This window comes from Chelonia mydas, chromosome 13, assembly GCF_015237465.2.
Source record: "Chelonia mydas isolate rCheMyd1 chromosome 13, rCheMyd1.pri.v2, whole genome shotgun sequence".
In the NCBI taxonomy this organism is placed as follows: domain Eukaryota; kingdom Metazoa; phylum Chordata; order Testudines; family Cheloniidae; genus Chelonia; species Chelonia mydas.
This window is the reverse complement of record NC_051253.2, coordinates 39,678,967-39,694,189: the sequence shown is the minus strand read 5'-3', so window position 1 is coordinate 39,694,189 and position 15,223 is coordinate 39,678,967. Positions and strand designations below refer to the sequence as shown.

Here is a 15,223-nt window from a genome sequence, read left to right as displayed (position 1 = left end):
TTTTTTTGCACATTTTGTTTTTTATTAGAAAAAAAAAATCCAACTACAGGAAGCGCTAACCCAACCTGCCCCACCCCCACCCTTACCCTTACCCCTCACCTGCTCCAGCCACATGGCAGCCCCCACAGGGTCCCGGCCCCACCACAGCAGTCCCTCCCCACCCCTGTCATATTACACAAGACATATTACATATTTATATAAATATAGGCCCCCTCCCCCCCATACAATACAGCATTGGGCCCTGCACCACTGGGGCTGAGGATAGGGGCTGCCACCCCCCGAAGACCAAGTAAGGAGCAGGGATGCACGCTGGCAGATAATGCCGCAGGTTGGGAGGTGACCCCAGCTGGTGCCTCATGCTGGGGTGCAGTTTTACTGGCCAAGCCCACATACTTCTGTCCCAGGGAAGCTCCCCTGCCCCAGGACAGGATCTGTGCCCACTCCCATCACCCTAGGTCAGGGCAGAGTCCCCCCACTCTCTACCCTGACCCCCAGCAGGGGAAGAGGATTGATGGATGCTGAGGGCCCACAATAAGGTCGCTCCAGCCATCCCCCACACAGTCAGTGAGTTCCAGTACCCCCTTCTGTCTGTTCAGCTCAGTCGCCCCCGTCATTAGCACCATCACTGGAGTCCGAGTTGGCCGGCATCATGGGGTCATCGAGCAGAGAGAAGTCCTGTTCTGAACTGGCGTAGCCCTGAGACAAGTCATCCATCTCATCCTCCTCATCCTCTTCTTCCTCATCAGGCTGCGGGTGCCCCAGGGAGCCCAGGTGCATGTGTGGGCCTGGGGGATAGCTGCCGTGGCCCAACCCCGGGTGCAGCAGGGAGCCAGAGGAGGAGGCTGTAGGGAAGGGCATGTAGGGAAGGGAAGAGCCAGGGGTTGGTCCAGGTTGGAAGGGGCCGTGTAAAGACAGGGGCCCTATAGCCCCCAGCTGGCTCCGCCCGGCCCCGCCCATCAGGGATACCATCTTGGACAGCTCCACACCAGCCCGGCGACCCCGTGGCTGTTTCAGGCCCCCCTCAGATTCCAACGGACCTGGCAACAGCCGGCTCATCACAGGGTCAGTCACGAAGCCCTGGGCAGGGAGAGAGATGGGGAGGAATTAGTGCTGCAAGGCTCCCCGCTCCCCCCCCCCCCACCAGTACCCAGTACTGCTATGGGGCTAGCCTGCCCCCAGCAGGGACAGTGGGGCTCCCTTCCTCCCCTGCTAGCCCAGCAGTTAGAGATCCCCCTTACTGTCTCACCCCTCTCCCAAGAGGGCAGGCACTATGACTAGGGGGATCTGGGGGATGAAACCCAAGGAGAGTCTGGGCCCTGCCCTTGCAGGGGTTTAGAACAATGGGAGGGGGGAGGTGAGCCCTGGTGAGATGGAAGGGGGTGGACAGGGAGGGGTTAGCACATGCCTCTCACCTTCTTGCCATTGTGGGAGCCACTGGCCCCCGGGCCCCGCTCCAACCCCGGCAGGCAGCTCAGCTCCACTGTGCCTGTCTTTTTACACCGATGCCACTTGTGCTGCTTGCGCCGATCCTCCATGTACTGGGGGGTAGGAACGGGGAAAGACACAGGGATCGGGGCAAGAGAAAGTGACACCTGGTTATTCAGCCCTGTCTCCGCCTTCCCAGGCGGAGCAACTGCCCCATGCCATCAGGGCGCAGCAGCTGTCAGAGCCTCCCTCCATCTGGGGCCCAACAAAGCCCATCCCCAGTGGGCCCATCTCCCCACTCATTTCAGTGGGTCCTGGGCCCACTGAACACTCCTGGCCGCAGTGTATTCAGGGGGCAGTTGTGTCTCTGGGAGTGAGGCAGAGCCACAGGGTGGGAGGGGGCAGTTCTGGAGGATCACATGGGGGAAGCAGCACCAGGGAGGGAGACACAGGCGGGTGTGTATGTGTCCCTGTGTCCAAAGCCTATTTCTCTCCTGTCTCCAGTCTGGTATTGGGGAGCAGGAGCCCAGGGTGAAGAGGCAGGAGGGCAGGAAGCTGGGGCCTGAGGGCTCCAGGCTCTCCGGCATGGCCCTGACTGAAGGGAGGGACGGGGTGACACTCACAGCCAGGAAGCGGGGGTCAATGGCAAAGTCAGGGTGTGCATGCAGCCAGGCCTCCAGATCAGCTCGGCGTGGGGCCGCCTCCCCCACCAGCAATGTCCCATTCGCCTTGTGCACCACCGGGATCCGTGCCTCCAGATCAATGTCAGGGCCCCGCAGCCCTTCCAAGCACTGCAGCTCCAGCTGGGGCAGAGAGACCCCCAGTCAGGAGAGCGAGACCTCACAGAGCCCCCCCCAGCCATCCCACCTCCCCAGGTACTACAGTTCCAGCTGGGGCAGAGAGACCCCCAAATCAGGAGAGATACCCTCCCTCAGGCACTGCAGCTTCCACGAAGGCAGAAACCCATGCGCATACAACCGCCCACAGCCCTCCCAGGCTCTGCAGCTCTCGCTGGACTCAGAAACCCCCCGCAGCCCCACCTCCTCCGATACACTCTCCCATCCCCTCACCTCCACCAGCTTCTTGCTGCTCTTCTTGTGGCCCAGCGGGTGTGGGTGCCGCTCATGTAGAGCGCCATTGGGGATCAGCTTATGCTTCTGGAACGTCAACTTGATCCCCTCCTCCTGGGGAAGACACAGGGTCAGCATGAGCACCGGGAAATGGAGCCCAATGCTACCCCAGGGTGACCCCCCCGACTGCCCCAGACCCACAGGGGAGCAGGCACCTCAGGTCTCCATAAGAAGTGAGTTTAACTCATTCCTCCCCAGGGCAGAGCCACATGCACTGCCAGGGAGGTGTCGGTATTAGCATGGCAAGTCATCACAGGCACCACCTCTGGATAGACATCCCCCATGCCCTGCCTGGTATTAGCATAGTGAGTTATGGGACTCTGCCCCCATCCCATGGGACAGGCGCCCCCACACTCTCCCATAGTCCTCACCCCCCACTCACGTCTTTGATCTGCACAGTGAACTCCTTCTCCTCGGGGCTGTGCCGGAGCCGGGTGTACAGGGCTGGTGCTTCCTCCTGGGGGCAGGCATGGGGAGCAGGCGAGCTGGCATAGTCACCTGGCAGCCGTGGGGCAACATCTCCCCCCTGACCCCCGCAGGGCTCCTGGGTGCGCTGACTTGAGGGCCACTTCCCCGACAGCACAGCCTGGCACACCAGGTCGATGCGGTTAATAAGCACCCGGTCCTGGGGGAAACAGGGGTGTCAGTGTCACCATGGCAACCACCCCATTACAACCAGCCACATAGCCATGGCAACCACCTCATTCCCCTGCAGAACCATGCCAGCCACCCCATTGAAACCTGCCATATAACCACAGCAACCACCACATCAAAACCTGCCATGTAACCATGACCACTCCACACTCCCCCACAGAACCTACCCCCCACCCCCCAACGGCCCCGCCCAGCTCCCCAAATGATTGGGGCTGGGTTTGTGTCCGTCCCCCCCCCGCAAGGGAGCAGTACCTTGGGCCACTCGTGGGCACGCTGCCGCTCCTGCAGCAGCAGCTCCGGGGCAGTGGGCTGTGGAGAGTCACCCTCTTGGGAGGTGGGCAGGGAGAGCAGGGACTCCTCCTCCTCCTCGGACAGCTTCCCCCTGCATGGCATGGTGCCTGAGGGTGATGAGGGGGGGTGGTGGTGAGACAGACACCCCACCCCCCCAAAGACAGCTGCCCCTGCAGGGCACCATGCCTGGGGAGTGGTGAGACAGACACCCCCCGCCCCCCGGAGGGCATTGTGCCTGGGGATGATGAGACAGACACCCAGCCCCCTACGGACATCTCCCCAGACAGGGCACCATGCCAGGGGGATGGTGAGAGACAGACATCCCACACCATGGGCAACTCCCGATACAGGGCATCGTGCCTAGGGGGTGAGGGTGGGGGGACACAGAGGATGGTGAGAGACACCTCCCGCCCCCGCTGCAGAGAGACGGAGGCCTCCTGCTTCCCAAGGCCAGCACCCATCCTGCAAGCTGCCCTGCCTGTGGAGAGAGAGACAAGGGCAAGGATGATGCAGAGACAGACTGACCTGCCGCCACAGATGGACCTGCCCCACCCCCCCAGGGGCTTGTCCCTCAGGCCAGGGGACATCCCTGCGCTCCAGAGGGGGACACTTTGATATCAAAGGGGGTGGGGGTGGGGGAAGAGAATTCCTGGCTCCATAGGTCTTTAAGGGCTTCTGGAGGCGGTCCAGGAGGGTACCCCCACTTCTTATCATGGTCACTGGAACAGGCTGTGGAGGGGGGAACCTGGCTTATGGGGTTAGGTCAATCACCCTCGTTTGCAGTCAGAGCTGGCTCAGGGAGACCCTTAGCTCAGTCTGGGTACAGGGAGGAGGTATGGGGGTCCCACACTCCATGCTGTCCTCAGACCAGGACGACGACCCGGATGTGGAGGGCAGGGGTGGATCCCTGGGTGAGGGAGGGTATGGGTGACCCAGAGGGGATGGGGTGGGACCCCAAAGGAAGGGGTACAGGAGGTTCCACACTCACCCCTCTCGTCGTCGCTGTCCTCAGAGCAGGACGACGACGACCCGGACGTGGAGGGCGAGAGCTTCCCCAGGTCGAGCTCCGAGTCCGAGTCGTCAGCCGAGTCCGGCTTGGAGAGAAGCACAGGCAGCAGCGGGGCCGGCATCTCGGGCGTGGGAGACAGGGGGGAGGTGGTGGCGGCTCCAGCACCCCCTGCAGGGGGTTGAGGTGTCCCGGCCCGGCCATGCAGGTAGCTGAGGCGGGCAGCCAGGAAGGAGAAGTCGGGGTCCTGCATAATGGTGTCGTCAGTCTGGCTCAGCCCATGGCGTGCCGCCCCCTGTAGCAGCTCCCTGTCATGCCGCCCGCACTCCCACCAGGTGGGCAGCTCAGGGCCCGGTGGCTGGCACAGGGCCAGGCGCTCCTGCAGCAGCGGGTGGCACAGGACCTGCTCCCGCAGCCGGCGCAGCAGGTCCACGCGGTACAGCGTCCTGGAGGCCCGCTCCTCTGAGATGGGCTCGATGAACAGCGTGGGGTCCGGGGACTCTACGAGGAGAGATGGGGGGGGAGGGCGGAGGTGTCAGAGACTTTGGGAGCCCAGCCCCCCCAACATTCCCCTATCCTCACTCTCTCTGGCATGTACATGCCCACTCAGGGCTGCTGGCAGCCAGGGGCAGCCGGCACAGACAGACACGCACCATCGCCGGCAGCCAGGGGCAGCTGGCACAGAAATAGACAGGCACTCACCATCACTGGCGGCTGGGGGCAGCCGGCACACCTGCCGGCACATGGCCACAAACCCATGGAAATACTTGGTGAGGCTTTCGTCTGTCTTGCGGTCGAGCCGGGCCAGCGCCCGAAAGCGGCCCCAGTGGAAGTGCAGCGTGTCAGGGTCGTACTCCACCCCGAAACTGGACACCACGCGATAGAAATCCGACTGCTCCCGACGTGTCCACCTGGGGGCGGGGAACAGGAGAGCCTCAGCAGGCCCGTGGACCTGAGCCAGTCCCTGGGAAGATGCACCTCTGCCCCAGGCCTACCCCGCTCGCTCCAGATCCCAGAACCAGGCCCTCACATCCCAGAGACCTGTGGTGACTGCAGGGTGTGCGTCCCGTCCCCAAACCTCCAGAGCACCCCCTGGAACAGGGTGGGGCTCCCCCTCCCCCCTTTGGCTGCACCTTGCCCAGCCTCACCGCTGCTGCTTCTCCCGGCGCACCATCTCCTTGAGCTTGCAGGCTGCCTCGCAGCGCCGGCGCCGCCGGTCCCCACGCTCTGCAGCCTCCATCTTCAGCTGCTCCTGCTTGTAGCTGCGCTGGCAGGCGGTGATGAGGCGCCGCAGGCGGGCTGTGAGCACCGAGCCTGGTGGCCAGAACAGGTGCCCAGGCTGGGCCGGCTGGCCTGCAGGGGGACAACAGGGGTCAGAGCCCCCCCGTGAATGCAGACCCTGCACCCCAGCCTGCAGGGGGACAACAGGGATCAGAGCCCCCCCATGAATGCAGACCCTGCACCCCAGCCTGCAGGGGGACAACAGGGGTCAGAGCCCCCCAGTGCACGCAGACCCTGCACCCCAAACCTCCGGCTGCCCTGCATGGGGAAACCAGGGGTCAGAGCCCCCGAGTGCACAGACCCTGCAACCCAACCCCCCGGCTGGCCTGTAAGGGGGACAACAGGGGTCAGAGCCCCCCCAGTGCACACAGACCCTGCATCCCAAACCCTCAGCTGACCCGCAGGGGGACAACAGGGTCAGAGCCGCCCAGTGCACGCAGATCCTGCACCCCAAACCCTCCCACCCGCCCCCAGCCTGCACACTAAGGGACAGTGCCTGCCTTAACCCCTTGTGTGCTCCTGCCACCCTCTCCCCCACCCCCTTACCTTCATCCCCATCCACCACCGAGATCTCCTCATCCAGCAGCATCAGGGGATCGCCCTGAGGGTGGGGAAGGGGAGACACAGTAAGGACTGAGAGTATTGTGCCCCCCAGCCATTTCACCCACCCCCTGCCCAATACACAGCTTGCTGCCTGCCTCAGACAGGGACAGATGCTTCCAGGAGCCAGTGGGGGCTGGGGAGCATGGGATCTGGGAAACCCAGTGTGGAGACGGACCTGGGGGCAGAGCGGGACAAGGTGGAGCGCCGTGGAGAGGAGGCGGCAGGGGGGACCCTGGGGTGAGGGGGTGGCCAGGAGAAGCTCTCACCTCGTCATCCTGCTCCTTGGCTGGCCCAGACAGCGGTTTGTATTCAGGGTCCTCGCAGTCTTTGTCAAACTCCGCCCTGAGGCCCATGGGAAGGGAGGGGTTAGTGACCGTCAGGAACTTCCCCCAGCTGGGCCCCCTCCACAGCCCCTGGGGGGCTGGTGCCTCAGAACTCCATGAGGAGCAAGTTTAACTCATTCCCCCCCAGGGCAGAGCCAAGTGCTGCTGGGGGGTCGGTATTAGCATGGCGAGTCATCACAGGCATGCCCCTCGGGACAGGTTACCCAGGCCCCGCCCTGATGGCCACCACTCACACCCCCACCCCTGTGCCCGCCCCCCACCAGACAGTCACTCACCCCACCCCTGTGGCCAGGCCCTGCCCCTGTGGCCAGGCCCCCCCCCCCCGTGGCCAGGCCGCATCCTAGCCCCTAAACAGTCATTCACCCCAACCCCTACCCCGTGCGTAGGCCCTGCCCCTGTGCCAAGGCCCCACCCGCTTGACAATCACTCACCCCTCCCCCACATCCAGGCGGTGCTCCGCAGCAATGGCCTTGTCATCAGGGCGCCCAGCCTTCTCCAGGAAGCAGAGGGCGGGGTCGGCTCGCATGGTGTTGTATTTCTCATAGCCTGGGGGGAGGGGTCACAGATCAGGGGTCAGCACCTCTCTGCAAGCACACACACACACCGGGGCCAGAAACAGCTTTCCCTGGCCCAGCCACATTGGAACTTCCACTCCCTTCCCACCACATGCACAATTCACCTCTCCCCAGGTGAGACTCCCCTCACCCCCCTTGCTGCCAACCTAGGGGAGCTGAGTCCCCTACACCCACCATGCTTGAAGACCCCAATGAGCAGGGACTTGTCGGCCTCAGCGTCCCACCAGCCGGTTGGCACCTCCAGCTGCTCCACCAGCGGGAACCAGATGTTGATCTCGCTGCGAGGAGAGTGGGGCAGAGAAACAAGTGAGACGCGGGTCCAGACATAGAGGCACAAGACAGGGACGGACCCAGGGACAGGGTGGGAAACAGAACAGTCAGCAATGAGGGGCGTGGGGGGGGGCAGTGGAGCACAGCGTGGGAGGGGCAGAGGGTCCATTACCTCGCACTGGCACCAGCCAGCACCTTGCTGGCCTGGTCCCCAATCACCTCCTGGCGCAGGTAGTACAGCATCCGCACTCGCAGCAAGACCCTGGCAGAGACACGTCACAGGGTCAGAGACAGCACCGAGCCCATGCTGGGCAGCAGGATGCCTGGGTCCCATCCCCAGCCGTGGGAGGGCACCCCAGACCCCTAGGTCCCTTGTACTCGTGGGGTGGGTGTGTGTGAGAGCTGGATGCCTGGCTCCCTTACTTGTACTAGTGGTGAGTGTGTGTGTTTGGGGGAGCCCAGACACCTGGGTCCCCTACTTGTACCAGTGGCAAGCGTGCGCATGTTGGAGGGAGCCTGGGTCCCTTGAACCAGTGGCATGTATGGGGGGGAGGGGGAAGGAGAGCTGGACGCCTGGGACCCCTACTTGTACTAGTGTTGAGCATACGCGCTGGGGGGAAGGGGCCTGGACACCAGGGTCCTTACTTGTACTGGTGGAAAGAAAGTCTTGGGAAGGGGATCCGGACACCTGAGTCCCCTGTACCAGCGGCGAGTGCGCATGTGTTGGGGGAGCCCGGACGCCTAGGTCCCTTACTTGTTGCACTGGTGCTTAAGGTGCTTTTTGTAGCTCTCGTCCTGAAAGAGCGTGTCGGGGTTGTACTTGCGGATCCACTCGGCTTTGTGGACATCGAACGTGCTCTGGGACTTCACCTTCTTGCCCTTGCGCCCCCGTGGCACGGGGATCGACAGGCCTGGCGGACAGACGGACAGAGAGGTCAGACTGGGGAGAGGGCTGGCGGGGCATCGCACCCATGGCTCCTCTCTCAGGCGGGCGGGCAGGGAGGGAGCTGTGGGGTGGGCTGGGAACCCTCACCCGAGTGGTTCTGCAGCTCCTTGGCCTTGCCGTTCTCAGCCGGGCTGATCAGGTCCCAGATGAAACCCTTGATGTTCTCGTCGCCTCGGTAGTGCAGCAGGCAGTAGACCAGGATGGCACGGCAGATCGTCTCCACGTCCCGCTCCGACAGGCGCCGCTTGAACCGCCCATGGGACAGGATCTCTCGCCAGCGGCCCCAGCTGTGGGGAGCCGCACGGGTCAGCGCTGGCCCCAAGACTCCTTCCCTCAGTGTTCCCGGCCATACCAAGCTCTCCCACCAGCACCTGCAGCCCTGGGGGACTGGCTGGGTCAGTGCCGGCCCTGGGAACCCCCAGACAAGCCCTCCTAGCCCTCCTCACCCGTAGACCAGCAGGTGCTTCTCCACGCGGAAGCAGTCGGTGCGCCCGTAAGAGTGGTGCAGGGGGTGGTGGCGGTCATGACGCCTGGAGCGCGGCCGCTCCTCATCCTCGCTCTCCAGGTCCGAGAACTCCACCAGGTCGTCGTCCTTCAGGGTGCTGAAGTGCCGGGTCTGCTTCCGCACCCGCGGCGTGTCGATCACCAGGTTATTCTGGGGAGGGGAGGGACGGTTACACCTAGATTGGGGGGTGGAGGCACACAGGGAGAGCTGCCAGCCCAGCCCCCAGAACCAGCTCCTGTTTGTAGTGAGGGCAGCTCTGGGATACGCCCCCCCACCCTTCCGGCTGGAATAACCTCCTGCCACCTAGGCTCAGCCTGGGAGCAGGAGGGCCCAGACACATCCCCACCTCTCCAAGGTGGCTCTGGACACGTTCCGTTTCAGGGGGGCACAGGGAAGCCCGGCACCCCAGGGCCCCTGCTGACCCGAGGCTCCAGTGCCCCACGGGAGTGAGATTGAGTGGTGGGGAGCTGTGTGGGCTCACAGCACAGTGGGAAGCAGTCTCTCCTCCTGGTAGGGCTCCGACCCGATGCTCATCCACATTACTGGGGCGACTGTGTTCTCTGTCTGCCCAGCCTGCTGTGGGGATGGGGTCCCTAATAACCCCACTCTCCCCACATGCCCTCCCCTACAACTCCCCTCCCCCCACAGCTGAAGAGGGCACGTCTCCAGTACCTGTGCCTCATGCCTTCACTTCCCCAGCCCCCTCGTGCCCACTCCTCCTCCCAACCTTGCTGTTGAGCTGGTCCAGGTCCAGGTCTGCTTTCTTGGCCCATTTCTGCCAGAAGTTGGGGTCGTCCAGGGCGATATCTGTGCGGTTCTCCGAGGCCACGAAGCTCGCCTGGCGGAGGCAGCCGGGGGGTTAGTAGTGTGTGTGTGGGTGGGGGGCCCCCTCTGGATCTCCCAGCTACAATGCCCCACATGTCTAGCTATCCCATTTGTCCCTCCCTGCTTCGATTCCCCACCCACAGGTTGACCTCTTAGCGTGTCCCTCTGTCCCTCCCTGGGATGCAGGTGTGAGATGGGTCCTAGGGCAGTGGGGAGGTAGAGCTGGACCAGGTGAAGGGGGAGCCCCTGCACTCACTCTCCAGAGGAGGGTGCTGGTGGTAGCCGAGGGATTTGTGCGGGTGAACCGGGGGTGGGTACCTTAGCGAAAGTGGAGCCCTTGCCCTCACTCTCAATGGTGATGGTGGTCGTACGGCGCAGCAGGATCTGGTCAATATCCTCCTCGCAGAACTTGGAGCCCTCATCGTCCTCCTCCATGATGGCAGCATAGGCCCCCTTGCGCAGCAGGTCCTCGATCTCCTTCTTGGAGAACTGCTGGATCTGGGGGGGGGCGGGGGAAGAGAACCTGTTCACATGGGTACCCACAACATCACAGCACTCCCAGGAACCTCCTCCGCACCACCCTCCCACCCCAGCACACGGGTACCTGAAACATCACAGCACCCCCCCACCCCCCTCAGAACCTCCTCCCCATCATGCCACCGCCCCAGCCCACGGGTACCCCCAATGTCACAGCACCCCCACGAACCTCCTCCCCACCACCCTCCCACCCCAGCCCATGGATACCTGCAACATCGCAGCTCCCCGCAACCTCCTTCCCGCCACCCTCCTGAACCCACCAGTCCCTCGCCCTGGGGCAGATCAGAGCCAAGCCAGGGCTCCCGCTGCACTCTCACCCCAGCGATGCTGCCCTCGCGCCCACTCATGGACTGCAGCACGGCCTTGTCCAGGCCCAGCTTGAGGCTGGCCTTGTCGAACATCTCGCGCTCATAGGAGTTGCGGGTGATGAGGCGATAGACCTTCACCGCCTTGCTCTGCCCGATCCGGTGGCAGCGGGCCTGCGCCTGGGGAGAGAGGGGCGGCAGGGTGCTCGGTGCACTTGGCGGGGGGAGGAGCCAGTGTCTGGGGTGCGGGACCCTGAGCACGCTGAAGAGCAGGGAAAGGGAGGAGCTGGGGGACAGTGGTCATGGGGCCTGGGAAGTGCACAGAGGCTGGGACAGGCCCGGAGGATGCTCAGGGTTGTGGGGTAAGAGAACACTCAGGGACCCCAGAGGGCGCTCGGTGGACGGGGAGCCCAGGAGAGAAGAGAACGACACTGCAGGGAGTACAGGAAGAGAAGGGCATGACCCCCCCGCCCTCGGAGGGGGCACACAATGGGGACAGGGCATGGGGCAGGGGAGCGTCCCCGGTACCTGCAGGTCGTTCTGGGGGTTCCAGTCTGAGTCGAAGATGATGCAGGTGTCGGCTGCCGTGAGGTTGATGCCCAGGCCGCCTGCCCGAGTGCAGAGTAGGAAGACAAAGCGGTCCGAGTCAGGCTTGCTAAAGCGGTCGATGGCAGCCTGCCGCAGGTTCCCCCGCACCCGTCCGTCAATCCGCTCGTACAGGTACCTGCGGGGGAGGGGCCAGCACCGTGTTTACGTAGGGCCTACAGTGATGCAACCCCATGCTCCACTGCACCCCAACTTCATTACCACTGGCCCTGTGACACCCCTTCCAACCTGCTCCAGCTTGTGTTGATGTATGCCCTGCAGCAGAGCTAAGGTCCCACCCCCTGGATCCCACCCCCCGCCACACACACAGCTGGGGGCAGGAGCATCTGTTCACACACAGGCCCTAGAATAGCAAGCACCCCCTCACCGCCTCTGGATGAGGTAGTCCTCCAAGATGTCAAGGCAGCGCACCATCTGTGAGAAGATCAGCACCTTGTGGCCGCCCGCCTTAAGCTTGGGCAGCAGCTTGTCAATGAGCACCAGCTTGCCGGCTGAGCGCACCATGGCCTGGAGGTGCAGATCATGGGGCACATAGTGCGGGCAGGAGTCCCGAAACTCAGCCAGGATCTTCTCTTCCGCGCCTGACAGGGAAGGAACAGGTGTTACCCTGGGGCCCAGCAGTCCCCCCGCGCCTGGCCCTGCTGAGATGCCCCCATTGCAGGGACGGGCGCTGGTGGCGAGGGGGGCAGCGCTGACTATGGGGAGAGCCCCCACCCAGCCCCGCTGAGATGCCCCCGGTGTAGGGACGGGCGCCAGCAGTGCTGCCCAAGGGGAGATGCAGGGACGGGCACTGGCGGCAAGGGGGCAGCGCTGACCGAGGGGAGAGCCCCCGCCCGGCCCCGCTGAGAGGCCCCCACTGCAGGGACGGGCGCCGGCGGCAAGGGGGCAGCGCTGCCCCCGGGAGGAGCCCCCACCCAGCCCCTCACCGTTGATGAGGTAGGGGTGGTTGCAGCACTTGCGGAGCTCCATCATGGTGTTGAGCAGGTTAGGCATGTTGGTGTGCCCCGCCCCCTTGGACAGGAAGGAGAAGTTCTTCTCCAGGATGGCCCGGTAGTATTTCTTCTGGATGTTGGTCAGCTCCACCTCGATGATGGTCTCCTGCTTGGGCGCCAGGTTCTTCTCCACATCCTCTTTCAGCCGCCGCAGCATCATGGGCTTCAGGATGGCCTGGAGCTTCTGCACCTGGGAGCACGGCTGGGGGAGTCAGCACATGTGGGAGGAGCCCAGGGCTGGGACAGCAGGGGGCTGCGGTTTGGGACTGAGGGGTACCGTCAGGGGTGGGTGTTGTGAACAGGAGACAGAGGACAGGCTGGGGGCAGGAAGGGCTGAGCGTGTGGTAGACAAGGGGCTCTTGGCGTGCGAGCAGGAGGGCAGGGCGAGGCACGTGGATGGGGGACAAGGGACTTGGACCAGAGGACAGGGGGGCAGGACGAGGGGGTTGGGGATAAGAGACACAGGCAGGGCAGTGTTGCGCGGACAGCAGGGTGGGGCGGGACAAGGGGCTCGGGGAGGGCGGAGCGGTGGTGCGCGGACAGCAGGGCGGGGCGGTGGTGTGTGGAGGAACAAGAGGCTCGGGGAGGGCGGGGCGGTGATGGGCAGAGGGACAAGAGGCTCAGGGAGGGTAGGGGTGCTTGGACAGCAGGGCGGGGTGAGGCGGTGGTGCACAGCGGGACGAGGGGCTCGGGAAGGCGGGGCGGGGATAAGGAGACAACAGGGTGGTGCGCAGTGGCGGGACGAGGGGCTCAGGGAGGGCTGGGCAGTGGTGCGCGGTCAGCAGGGAGGGACGAGGGGTTCGGGAGGGTGGGGCGGTGGTGCATGGTGGGACGAGGGCCTTGGGGATGGCGGGGCAGTGGTGCGCGGACGGCAAGGAAGGGCAGGATGAGGCACACTGACGGGGGACGCCCGCTTGCCCTTACCTGCTCCTCTGTCTTGAGGTCCCCGAAGTCCTTGAGGAACTCTGCCTCGGAGGGGAACTGCGAGGGCTCCAGGAAGTGTAGCAGGCTGAACAGTTCCTCTACTGTGTTCTGCAGCGGGGTGCCTGTCAGCAGCACCTTGTGCTCCTGGCACGGGACAGGGTGTCAGGGGGCGGCCCCACGCTACCCCTCCCTCCAAAGAGCTCCATGGAGCCTCCTAATCCCCCACGGCGCCCAGAGGCTGGGCCCATGCCTCACAGAGCCCCAAACTCCCCACTCAGGGCCCAGCACAGGGCAGCCCCCCGACACAGCCCCAGCCCAGCTCCACCACAGCCACCAGTTTCCCCCCAGGGCTCCCCTCTGCCCCATCCCCGGACACCTCTGGGACCCCAGTCATCCCACCAGGTCCATGTGCTTGAGGCTGTCCAGCAGCTTGCAGTTGCGGTTCTTGAGCCGGTGGGCCTCATCAATGATGACGCAGCGCCACTCGATCTCCCGCAGCTCGGGGCAGTCTGACAGGATCATCTCAAAAGTGGTGATGAGCGCGTCGAACTTGTAGGCGCCAGGGATCAGCCGGCCCTGGAGGGGGACAAGGGCAATCAGACGACGCGGTGGTGGTGGGCTGCACCGGGAACCAGCACAGCCGAGAACAGCCTCCCCACAACATGCCAGGGCAGGAAACCCACCTCCTGGGGCCTGCAGAGAGCCTGCCCTGCTGGGTCCCCTGCTCCTTGCTTGCAGTACACGCGCCTGTATCCACGTCCCCCTGCGTCTGCCCCTCCCCCTGGTACCCCAGAGTCCCTGCAGTACACGCGCCTCTGTCCACGTCCCCCTGCGTCTGCCCCCCGCCCCCCCCGGTACCCTGGAGTCCCTGCAGTACACGCGCTTGTGTCCACATCCTCCTGCGTCTGCCCCTCCCTCCGGAGTCCCTGCAATACACATGCCTGTGTCCGCCCCCCCGCCATACCCCAGAGTCCCTGCAGTACACGCGCCTCCGTCCACGTCCCCCTGCGTCTGCCCCTCCCCCTGGTACCCCGGAGTCCCTGCAGTACACGCGCCTCTGTCCACGTCCCCCTGCGTCTGCCCCCGCTCCCCCCCGGTACCCTGGAGTCCCTGCAGTACACATGCCTGTGTCCACGCCCCCCTGCATCTGCCCCCCCCAACCCCCTGCAGTACACGTGCCTGTGTCCACGTCCCCCTGCGTCTGCCCCCTTCCCGGTACCCTGGAGTCCCTGCAGTACACGCGTGTGTCAGTGTCCACGCTCCGTGCGTCTGCCCCTCTCCCCCGTACCCGGGAGTCCTTGCAGTACATCTCGTACTGTTGGATCATCTGGCGGGAGGCCAGGCTGCCGTGGTAGACGATGCTGTTCATCTCTGTCCACGTGTTGAACTCGCGCTCCCAGTTGGTGATGGTGGAGAGGGGAGCGATGACCAGGAACGGGCCTCGGATGCCCACGTTGTAAACTTCCTGTAGGAAGGCGATCGACTGGATGGTCTTCCCCAGCCCCATCTCATCTGCCAGGATACAGTTCTGCCTATGGGGGGAGAAATGGGGGTCAGCATCCCCCCAACTACCTCCTTCCCCAGCCCCAGCTCCTCTGCCAGGGTGCAGTTCTGCCTGTGGGGGGGAGAAATGGGGGTCAGCATCCCCCCAACTACCTCCTCCCCTGCCCCAGCCCCTCTGCCAGGGTGCAGTTCTGCCAGCGGAGTGGGAGACAAAGCGCTAACCCCAGCCTCACCTGCCCGCCCCCTTCCTGCGTCGCCCGGACCCAGCTCACCTGTTGTACCAGTTGAAGAGCAGCCAGTTGACCCCCTCCAGCTGATACTCCCGCAGCTGGTTGCGGTTCTTGTACTCGTGGGAGAGCTCCAGTTTTTTCCAGGAGATGGCCTGGGGGCGGGCCTGGGGGGAACAGTGGGGGACCCCGTCAGCATGGCAGAAAGAAGCACCCCCTGCGCCAGCGGCGGTGGAGAGGGGGCTGCACGGAGGGGAGACAGGTGCTGTCACTC

At 64.4% G+C, this 15,223-nt stretch overlaps 1 protein-coding gene and 2 non-coding genes across 3 annotated transcripts in view; all 3 read right to left on the bottom strand.

Moving 5' to 3' along the window:
• Positions 1 to 12: 12 nt before the first annotated feature.
• CHD8 (chromodomain helicase DNA binding protein 8) overlaps positions 13 to 15,223 on the bottom strand; it is a 29,268-nt gene continuing 14,057 nt past the window's right edge. Inside the window, exons 12-38 of the mRNA XM_037915697.2 lie at positions 14,995 to 15,116; positions 14,508 to 14,751; positions 13,619 to 13,795; positions 13,220 to 13,363; positions 12,230 to 12,485; positions 11,671 to 11,884; positions 11,226 to 11,421; positions 10,710 to 10,877; positions 10,174 to 10,353; positions 9,758 to 9,868; positions 8,972 to 9,180; positions 8,613 to 8,812; positions 8,334 to 8,490; positions 7,752 to 7,841; positions 7,484 to 7,587; positions 7,166 to 7,280; positions 6,657 to 6,732; positions 6,334 to 6,388; positions 5,655 to 5,859; positions 5,209 to 5,417; positions 4,489 to 5,007; positions 3,462 to 3,607; positions 2,938 to 3,180; positions 2,496 to 2,609; positions 2,049 to 2,228; positions 1,413 to 1,538; positions 13 to 1,077 (exon numbers count right to left, since the gene is read on the bottom strand). Of these exons, the coding sequence (XP_037771625.1) occupies positions 598 to 1,077; positions 1,413 to 1,538; positions 2,049 to 2,228; positions 2,496 to 2,609; positions 2,938 to 3,180; positions 3,462 to 3,607; positions 4,489 to 5,007; positions 5,209 to 5,417; positions 5,655 to 5,859; positions 6,334 to 6,388; positions 6,657 to 6,732; positions 7,166 to 7,280; positions 7,484 to 7,587; positions 7,752 to 7,841; positions 8,334 to 8,490; positions 8,613 to 8,812; positions 8,972 to 9,180; positions 9,758 to 9,868; positions 10,174 to 10,353; positions 10,710 to 10,877; positions 11,226 to 11,421; positions 11,671 to 11,884; positions 12,230 to 12,485; positions 13,220 to 13,363; positions 13,619 to 13,795; positions 14,508 to 14,751; positions 14,995 to 15,116 (5,040 nt within the window). The 3' untranslated portion in view covers positions 13 to 597. The remainder of the gene's footprint in view (positions 1,078 to 1,412; positions 1,539 to 2,048; positions 2,229 to 2,495; positions 2,610 to 2,937; positions 3,181 to 3,461; positions 3,608 to 4,488; positions 5,008 to 5,208; positions 5,418 to 5,654; positions 5,860 to 6,333; positions 6,389 to 6,656; positions 6,733 to 7,165; positions 7,281 to 7,483; positions 7,588 to 7,751; positions 7,842 to 8,333; positions 8,491 to 8,612; positions 8,813 to 8,971; positions 9,181 to 9,757; positions 9,869 to 10,173; positions 10,354 to 10,709; positions 10,878 to 11,225; positions 11,422 to 11,670; positions 11,885 to 12,229; positions 12,486 to 13,219; positions 13,364 to 13,618; positions 13,796 to 14,507; positions 14,752 to 14,994; positions 15,117 to 15,223) is intronic.
• Positions 2,707 to 2,814, bottom strand: LOC114022297. Its single transcript, XR_003566441.1, has one exon. It is a non-coding gene; the product is annotated as a small nucleolar RNA U6-53/MBII-28 (small nucleolar RNA).
• On the bottom strand, positions 6,815 to 6,917 carry LOC114022298. The gene has a single exon (XR_003566442.1). It is a non-coding gene; the product is annotated as a small nucleolar RNA U6-53/MBII-28 (small nucleolar RNA).